This window comes from Neophocaena asiaeorientalis, unplaced genomic scaffold (assembly GCF_003031525.2).
Source record: "Neophocaena asiaeorientalis asiaeorientalis breed wild unplaced genomic scaffold, Neophocaena_asiaeorientalis_V1.1 scaffold131, whole genome shotgun sequence".
NCBI lineage: Eukaryota > Metazoa > Chordata > Mammalia > Artiodactyla > Phocoenidae > Neophocaena > Neophocaena asiaeorientalis.
Window position 1 is genome coordinate 1,500,968 of NW_020173201.1, and position 10,262 is coordinate 1,511,229.

General features: G+C 36.1%; 1 protein-coding gene across 1 annotated transcript in view; it reads left to right on the top strand.

Moving 5' to 3' along the window:
- Nucleotides 1–10,262, top strand: part of ATAD1 (ATPase family AAA domain containing 1) — a 54,912-nt gene that overhangs the window by 39,539 nt on the left and 5,111 nt on the right. Inside the window, exons 7-8 of the mRNA XM_024744798.1 lie at nucleotides 524–613; nucleotides 3,640–3,690. Of these exons, the coding sequence (XP_024600566.1) occupies nucleotides 524–613; nucleotides 3,640–3,690 (141 nt within the window). The remainder of the gene's footprint in view (nucleotides 1–523; nucleotides 614–3,639; nucleotides 3,691–10,262) is intronic.

The following is a 10,262-nucleotide window of genomic DNA, read 5'->3' on the forward strand; positions in this document are numbered from 1 at the left end:
TGCAGTGCTGATAGTGCCATGAAATGATGATGTGAAATCCAGAGGAAAAAATAGATGATCTCTATTACTATTACCAGAATCCTCAGATTCTGGTAGGGGAAATGATTCTCTCCTTAATATTATTAAAGGACTTGAAGTAGTCCCCTCATATATACTCCCAAGCTGTAACATAAATAGCTTTAAGTTATTCAACATGTAGCCACTGAGTAACCATATTTTGCAAAATACAATAGTTTTTAAAAAATTTTTATGATTCCTCAGTAACTGAATAGTGTATTATTTTAGTTACTAGAAGTCTGGCGAAATGCATCAGGCTTACCAGCTTTGCTATCATTTGATGTATTTAGGATTAACTGATTTATATCTATAAATATTTGAGTAATACTGGATTACAATCAGATTTCCTATAGAAGATTTAGTTTAAACCCCACTTAATTTTCTATATCTTCTAAGCCCTAGTAATAACAACCTGAAAGGAGTATTACTGGTATATTTAATACCTTTGTTTTCTTTATATATTTAGGTCATAGTGATGGGAGCTACTAATCGTCCTCAGGATCTTGACTCAGCTATAATGAGAAGAATGCCTACGAGATTTCATATAAACCAGCCTGTAGGTGGATTTGATTGATATTATGAACAGTTAAATATTTGCTTTTTTACATGTCTTTATCTGTGATTTCACAAAGGGAATGATTAAAAAATAAGACTTATTATTTATGACAGGCAGGGAAGGAATAGGGCAAGAATCCCCCTAATTACTTTTGTCCTTTCCACTCCTTTTCTTGCTTTTTAAATTTTTCTTTCCTAAGATCAATGTTATTTGCTTCTCTTCATAGTATCTCATTACCTCAAGTTTGTCTAGACACCTCAGTGATTTTCTTTAGAATGCAGCAAAGTTATCTATGGAAGATACATAAGAAAATGTAAATTATAGTTTTGGTTTAGGATATGATGAAATTAGGGTTTTAGGGTTAAAGAACCATTCTGAAGGCCTGACAGGAAGAACACCTGGTATTTATTTGATTAATTATTGGCAGTGCTTTCCTGTGGCAGGATTAATGATTAACTAGTAGCTATGATATTACACTTTAACATAAGAATGCAAATGTGAGGGTGGTGTTGAACTGGTAGTATCTTCTTCTAGCATTCTTTTTTGCTAGTTAAAAGTACCCTCAAGTAGAGGATTAAAACTTGATACTTTTTTGCACAAAATCCCTAAATCCTGAATTTTGTTTGCTTTTAGATTAAAGGAGAAAAAAACAAACAGGGTTAGTAATAGACTATATGCACCATAAAATCAGCATGTCACATATATTGCTATGTAGAAGAACTTACACTGTCACTTCTTTCAAAATTAAAATCTCTGGCCTAAAAATATTTGCCCCATTTTATATTCTTCAGCTTAACAGTTTGTAGCAGTAAACATGGTTTCCTGAAATTGGTGGCTATGGCCTCTGCACAGTTACTCTGGCTGGCTCTTCGCTGCAGCTGCAGCCTCTGATTCCTCTGAGGGTATACATTTACTTAGGCAGTCTGTTAGAAAATCTACCTGATGGTTCGGTGCAGAGATTTTTTAATGTGATATAGGAGACTAGAAAATGTACTTAGTATGACTAATATTTATTGAGCATTAATATGTGTCAGACACCTGCCAGGCTCTGGTGAATAGAACGTGGCCCCGTCCTAAAAGAACTCTGTATTGCAGGGGAGCCGGACACAAAAATAAATAATGTAAAATGGGGACTTCCCTGGCGGTGCAGTGGTTAAGACTCCATGCTTCCATTGAAGGGGGCGTGGGTTCGATCCCTGGTTGGGGAACTAAGATATCCTGCGTGGCACATGGCCAAAAAAAAAAAAAGTGTACTTTACAAAAGTATGCTTAAAGAACTGTGAGGACCTGAGATGATGATGAAAACATAATTCTGTCTGAGGAGTTAGTGAAACCTACAGAATTGAGCTGGACCTTGAAGGATGAAAGATGGTAGCAATTTGACAGTCAAGTGAAGCAGAGAAATGCTTTTCTACCAGAATAAAGAAAGGCAAGGAGGTGTGGAAGCACATATTTAATGGTGACTTCTGGGGATAGTTCACTTAGGGGGCATCAAGGAAAGTAGGTGGGGATGAGGCTGGAAAGGCCGACTGCTGAAGGATTAGATAAACTTTGTATGCTTCACACAAGATATTTGATCTTATTTTGTTACCAAGACATCAGAATATTTTTAGAGATAATCAGTTCACCTCAGTGGTTCTGAAGGTAAAGATTATATTGATAGAATCTCTGCTTATAGTCTAAGAGCAAACAAAGGGTTTTGATGTACAGTAGAATAGAACATAGGGTACAACAGCATGGAAAGTAGCCTTTACTAAAGTTGCAAGTTTAATATATTTTTGTATGAGTTCAAAATAGGTAGTAAAAGATTTTTTCAAATTTGTCATAAATTTGCATACCTGTAATGTAGAAACTGGGATTTTTATAATCCCCCTCTTCATTCTGTTTTTAGTGAACACACAGACGCAGTTTATAGGATAATTTTTTTTCTTACTGTTTAACTATGATAACAAAGTGTATGGGGCTTCCCTGGTGGCGCAGTGGTTGAGAGTCCGCCTGCCGATGCAGGGGATATGGGTTCATGCCCCGGTCCGGGAAGATCCCACATGCCGCGGAGTGGCTGGGCCCGTGAGCCATGGCCGCTGAGCCTGCGCCTCCGGAGTCTGTGCTCCGCAGCGGGAGAGGCCACAACAGTGAGAGGCCCGCATACCGAAAAAAAAAAACACACAAAAAAAACCGAAAACAACAAAGTGTATGATTAACCTTACCTTAAAACTCCTTTCCAAGTTAAATGCTTATTAACAAAAAGTACCTGCTGGTGATTGCCTATCATACCAAATTAACCTTCATACTTAACACATTTGAATTACAGAAACAGCAGTTTGGTTTTGTTTTTCAGATCATTTAATTTGGTACTCATTGTAACCGGCTCTGTTTTTTTCAGTGGTTGTGGGAATAGGGATGAGTTCAGCCATAATAATCTTTAAAAGCATTCATATTTACTGTATATGTAAGGTATTCTATAAAAGCTTCTATTCTCTAGTAATATGAAGCATTGCTGCAGGGGGAGTATACAAGCATATAAACTAATATGCTATTAACACTAAATAAAATTCACTAATATAAATTAGTTGACATGGAAGTTACATGCTAAATGGAAGAACCAAGCAGTTATTATTGCGGTCTCTTCCAGTTACTGATAAAAAATTTTATGGCAGCAGTGAGTTTTCAGAAGTTTCCTAAATTACGAAAAGGAGATTTGCAGAGCTGTAGAGGAAAGACATTGGTAGTCATAGGAATTCATTTACTCACTCAAGAAACATTTAAGGGCATGTTATTTTCCAGATATGGTACTAGGCACTGGGGATTCAGAATAAGAAGATACAGTTCAGTAAGACAACCACAAATGATTAATCTAGAGTCTAGAATCTAGACCTTGCTTTAGTCAAAAGTTTCCATGACCTGTCAGAGTTTCTGTCATTTCTTATAGGTATTGTCAGGTAGTTTACAAGGAAAAGAAGAAATATTAGGAAAATTAGTTGATCCTTTTTTTAAAAAATGCTAACTGGAAATTATCCTGCTTTTAGGCTCTAAAACAAAGAGAAGCAATCCTGAAACTCATCTTGAAAAATGAAAATGTAAGTAGAAAATTACATTTTTTCCCCATCCTATAAATATAAAAATATTTATATTCATAAAATCATTTTAGACAGAAATGAAAAAGGAACCTGGGAATAATGTAGCTTTCAACTTGTAAATTACTGTAACTCTTGGCTGCTCATACAACTCAATTATTACGGCATATTTGAACTAATTAAAGGTAATTTGCTTTTTAAAAAGCCATGTGTTTTCATATCTACAGATTAAAATCCTCTGATAGTTTTCAGACTGGTTTCCTGTTATGTAAGATACATTTGTTTTTGCAGAGAAGTATGGGGAGGTTTGGGGTTTTATTTAATTGCAATAGTTTTTGAAGTTGGAATTTAGAATTAAGAAGGTACGATAATCAAAATCTTCAATCGTTTGTATTTTAAAAATAGGTGGTATAGTCACGTTTCAGAAATTAAAATACATATATTAAATGGTATACAGGGAAAAGTCTCATATCTCCCTTATATTTCTTCTGTATCTTTTCAGGTGGTGTTATTCCTATACAAGCAAATTAGAATGTAATGTTACTCCTCTCCCCTTTTCTACATAAGCCATATTAATAAACCATATCCAGTGTTCTCTGTTGCTCTTTTCTCTTATTTTTGAGATTCCATATTAGCATATGGTTTTCTCGTTCTGTTCTCTCTCTCTCTTTTTTCTTTTCTTTTGCACTGCATAGGATTCCATTATATGGATATATCATAATTTATTTAATCAGTGCCACATTGAAGGACATTTGGGTTGATTCCAGTCTTTCACTACTATAAAAATGCTGCATTGAATAACCTTGTACATACGTAATTTCACACTTGTGCCAGGAATATTAGTAGGGTGAATTTTCCAGAAGAAAAATTGCCAGATCAAAGAGTATGATATTTATAATTTTGGTAGTAGTTGCCAAATTCTTCATACCAATTTACTCTTTTTTGAAAAAAAATTATTTTATTTTTATTTTTGGCTGTGTGAGTCTTCGTTGCTGCGCACAGGCTTTCTATAGTTGCGGCAAGTGGGGGATACCCTTCGTTGCGGTGCATGGGTTTCTCTTTGCAGTGGCTTCTCTTGTTGCAGAGCACAGGCTCTAGGTGCGTGGGCTTCAGTAGTTGTGGCACGCAGGCTCAGTAGTGGCTCGCAGGCTCTAGAGCGCAGGGTCAACAGTTGAGCCGCACAGGCATGTGGGATCTTCCTGGACTAGGGATTGAACCCTACATTGGCAGGTGGATTCTTAACCACTGCACTACCAGGGAAGTCCCCCAGTTTACTCTTATATCAGCAGTGTTAGAGTGCCTCTTGCCCTATAGCCTTGCCAACAGAATGTTATGAAACTTTGTGCCAACATGATAGGTAGAAAATGGTATCTCATTATAGTTTTAATTTACATTCAGGGATGAAATGAGCAGTATATGTTTAAGAGCCTCTAGAATTTGTGTGTGTGTGTGTGTGTGTGTGAAATACCTGTCCATATTCTCTGCCTATTTTTCTATTAGAATGTGTTTTTTTTCTTGTAGATTTGTAGGAACTCTAATGTATTAGGGAGATTTGCCCTTTGTTTATATGATTTGAAAATATTTTTTCCTAGTTTGTCTTGATTTTACTGGATTTTTCCCCCCTTTATGGCTTCTAAGTTTTGATCTAAATTAAAAGTCCTTTTCCACTACCATGTTTGTAAAGGAAGTTTCCATATTCTCCAGCTCTTGCTACTTGTTTTTCCAAAACTCTGTAACCAAGTATATTTTAATAACATGGTATTCCTCACTATCATAAATTTCATATGTAAACTCACTATTTGAACTTGCTATCTAAATTAAGAAACCAGATAGCTTCCTGTAGTGAGGCATATTTCAGTGGTTTTCATGCTTCCTTGAATCACCATCATCCCATGGCTAATTCTGCTTCATCCATACCCTATCTACTTCCTTACCTCCCATGTTTTCCCATCATTTCTCATCTGTAAATATTTTAGTTATAGCTCTAAAAGGAAGGATTCTTTTCTTTATTTAACCTAACCTCATTACCATTGTTATACTTAAGCAAAAAATGACATAAATTTGTTACTATCATTGAATTTCTAGTCTCTTCAAATTTCTAGTTGTCTCCTAAATGTCTTTTTTTTAAAACCATGTTTTTGTTTGACTCAAGATCCATATAAAGTTTGTAATTTTTCAATTATTTCAGATTTTAAATCTCTTTTAATCTATAGACAATAGATTCTCCCTTCATGTCTCTTGTCCTTTCCCTCTTCCCCTTTCAATTTGTTTGTTGAAAAAAAACATGTTAGGTTTGTCCAAATTTTTCCATAGTCTGAATTTTGCTGATTATACAAGGAGCAGTAATTCCTCTAAAATTGGTAGTTGGATCAAAAGACTGGATGAGATTAGGTTCAGTTGGAGAGAGGACTACTTCTTGGGTAGAATTATATTCTTTCATTAGGAGATACATAATATCTGGATGTCCATTATGGTTTTATGGTTTACGTTTAAATCTTTGCTATAATTGGTATTTATCCAGATGTATGATGTGTGCTATGAATTGAATTTTGCTTTTGTTTTTCCAAATGGATACCCAGTTGTCCAACACCATTTTTTGGAATAGTCCATCCTTTCCTCATTAGAGAAGCCACCTTTATCATATACTAAATTCTCGTGTGTATTGGCTGTGTTTCTGGACTTTGAATTCAGGTCATTGGTCTTTTCTGTGTTTATTCACCAGCACCACACTCTTTTTTTTTTTTCTTTTTTTGGCTGCGTTGGGTCTTCGTTGCGGCGAGCGGGGGCTACTCTTCGTTGTGGTGTGCAGGCTTCTCTTTGCAGTGGCTTCTCTTGTTGTGGAGCACGGGCTGTAGGTGCTCAGGCTTCAGTAGTTGTGGCACGTGGACTCAGTAGTCATGCCTCGTGGGCTCTAGAGCGCAGGCTCAGTAGTTGTGGCTCACGGGCTTAGTTGCTCCACGGCATGTGGGATCTTCCTGGACCAGGGCACAAACCCGTGTCCCCTGCATTGGCAGGTGGATTCTTAACCACTGCGCCACCAAGGAAGTCCCCACTACACTCTTAATTATTAAGGTCTTGTAAGTTTTAATATCAGGTAGGGCTAGACACCTCTTGGTGTCCCCCAGCCCACAGTTTCTTGGTATGCTATTTTTTCTGTATGAATTTTAAATTAATTTGTCTTATTCAAGAAAAAAAACAAACACTCGTGTTTTTGGTGGATCATAATTTAAGAGAATTAAGGTATGTTTGATGTTGACTCTTTCTCCAGAAGCATTTATGTCTTTCTGGTTGTTCAAGTCTTGTATCTTTCAGTGGTGTTCTGTTCATTTATTTCTTTACAATATATCAAAGTAACATATATGCTATTTGCTAACGTTTAAAGTGTCTAACAAATTACAGAGATTAGATCATTGGTTACTAACCATTTTGGGGATCATAGAGCCCTTTAATAAAGAGATAAAGCTATGTCATCTTTCCTTTAAAAACTGCGTTTATACTTGAAATGTTTTGTATAGTTTCAGGGAAATTCCTAAAACCTTTCATATATTCTGGGTAAGGAACTCCTGTCCTCCATGAATGAGAAATCAACAAATTACATTTTTTCTTTTAACTGAATATTTGTTTACTGCTTTCAAGAAGACATTGTGTAGTTGTAGTACTGTTTAGATAAAACAGGCTCCATTGGTCAACCTTTGATAAGGATAGGCATTGATGAACAGAGAAGAAAACAAAGGGGATTAAATGAGTTCACAAGATCTTCTGAATTAGAATGGCTATGATGTGGCTAGAAGTTTAACAGGCATTACAAGGTAGTTGTGAACAATTTTGTGGAGACTTCAGGTTAACTAATACAGTTATTTAAAAAAATTTTTAATGAAGTGTGGCTGGAAGTTAACATTTTTGAACCCCATATATGTGGTCCAGTGTAAATATACGTGATATAGGTCATTGATATATAGATGATGAATGTAAATTATGAGATGTAAGCTCTTTGTCTCGTATGATAGCCATACTTTACACAGGCCATTAAACTTTAGCATTTAAATTTAAGACACTACTCATTATGCCTAATTTAAACTTTGATTTTAGTGTTCTGCTTTTTTTAAACAGTAGTATCTTTGGAAATTCTTTTAGAATTACATTTGTCATTAGTACAATTTTTAGCATTCTGTTTCTTATTTATGAAAGTACAAAGAATTAGTGTCTAATCAGTTTTATGATGCAGAATATGAGTGCTCTCTGGATAATTGCTGACATGGGAATGTCTCATTTCCTACTAGCTGGTATTTATATGCTGGAGGCATATTGTTACTTCAATGGAATATGAAAGAAATTAATGTAATTTTGTTAAAAGAGGCCTCAAATCAGTAGCACACATTTATTTAATAAGATGAGCATTATCATGCGTATACGTTCCTGAGCAGAATTAGAGTTTTTGATGCAAACAGATGGCTAGACTTTTATATTTTGAGTTTTTTCTTCTCTGAAGAAAAGAATGAAGCTTTTGAAATGATACTGTTTTTCAGTCTTTCACAATTCTTTATTGATAGATCCTTAACAAAACCCACTCATTTAAAAAAGATAGTATACTGGTTTGGGCTTAACGTTTTAAGTATGAAAGAATTAGAACTAATAACATTTATATCTAAACAAGTATCATGTCTGACACTGCAGTAAGGATAGTTTTTGTTCCCTATACAGACTAACCTGAATTTATATATTTTCTGGAACAGCAGGAATAGTTAACAAGCATGGGTTTAGGAGACAGACCTGAGGATCCCATTCTGGCTTGACCATTTCCTGCTGTGTAACCTTGAGCAAATATTGTTAGCATCTCTGTGCCTCATTTTCTCACTTGGAAATCGGAGATAATGCCAACAATCTCATAGAGTCGGTTTGAGAATTTAAATTAAATAATATATGTAAAATGCTTTGATTATCATGCAGTGTACAGTCAATGGCAGATATAGTGAATAACCGCACACAAATAAGTGCTATTCTTTCAAGCTATTTTGGATGTTCATTAATTTATTCCTATTTTGCTCCCAGTACTCAAAACCTTTTTTTAACTTGGGAATTGCCTTCATACTTGCCTAATAAAAATAATTCTCATTACTTCACGGTTTATCTAGAGCCATTATCTTAAAATTAAAGGGGCTGCTTTTAGAGTGCTTGCTGTATGCCAAGCATTGTGGTCAGATACACATCGTTTTATTTAATCCTCAATTCATCTAGGCAGTACATATTAGTACTCTTTTACACGTCTCTGGATACTGAAATCCAGAGAAGTTATATAATGAGTTACCCAGGTTTACATAGCAAAGTAGTGATGGAGCCTTTCTCTTAACCATTATGGAATGCTATCTCTGTTTACTAATCTTTCTCCCCCAATGACTGGAATTTTCTGTTTATTCTTTTCTTATACTTGTTTTGTTCATCTTTGTGACTTTATCACCCTGTCATGCACAAGATTTGTGAGTAATTAGAACATAGTGTGGCCCAACAAAGGAGAAGGCAAAGGATAGGGTGGAGGCGTTGATTTTTTGAGGGAGGAGGACTAATTTTTAACATCTCGGAGAATAATTTGGAAGGTCTTTTATTTTAGACATACACACAAATAACTTTAAATCTAGCACCTGGATTTAAAAGGTGATCTTAATATATATTTTATTTTTGCGGTACGTGGGCCTGTCACTGTTGTGGCCTCTCCTGTTGCGGAGCACAGGCTCCGGACACGCAGGCTTAGCGGCCATGGCTCACGGGCCTAGCCGCTCTGCGGCATGTGGGATCTTCCCGGACCAGGGCACGAACCCGTGTCCCCTGCATCGGCAGGCGGACTCTCAACCACTGCGCCACCAGGGAAGCCCGATCTTAATATATTTTGCTTCATGTCGGCCCCTCCCCCGCTCCCTCACCCCCACACCATCGTTGGTATCCTGCTGTGGAGAACTCTCAGCACTATCCTGAAGTTCAATGTGTGTATCAGTTCCATAAATGTTTGTGGATAGATACTTAATACAGGTACAGGTGTAGGTTATTTTTTCTCTTTCACTGTTACAAACTATAGAGAAAGTGAGTTTCTGAGGCACACAAAAAAGTTTAAACTACAAAGAGAATAGAAAAGTCTGACTGTAATCAGACTTAAGGCTTCTTGAAGTATGACAAGATACCGTGAACAAAGTCCAAGAACACATCACAGGGAAACCATTTGCAACCCTATAACCAACAAAGGACTAATATCCAGATTATACAGAATGCCTGTAATCAGTTGGTCAGCTTTTATGTTTGTACATTAGATCACAGATTCTAACTATAACTAGCCCTAGGAACTTACCGTCTTATATCCCCAGTATTGTTGTTACAAATCTCCCAGTATTGTTGCAGGTTTGTCCATTTGTTATATTTTTCTGGTGAATTATTTTTTATCATTATGTAATGATTTCTGTTTGTGTTTGTGGTGATTACTGATAAATTTGCATTTGTTCTTTTTTATTTTAGTGCTTTCCATGTATTATGCTTTTTTTTTCCTCCCTGGACTCCCCCCCCCCCCCCCCCTGCCCACCCCCCTCCCTTAT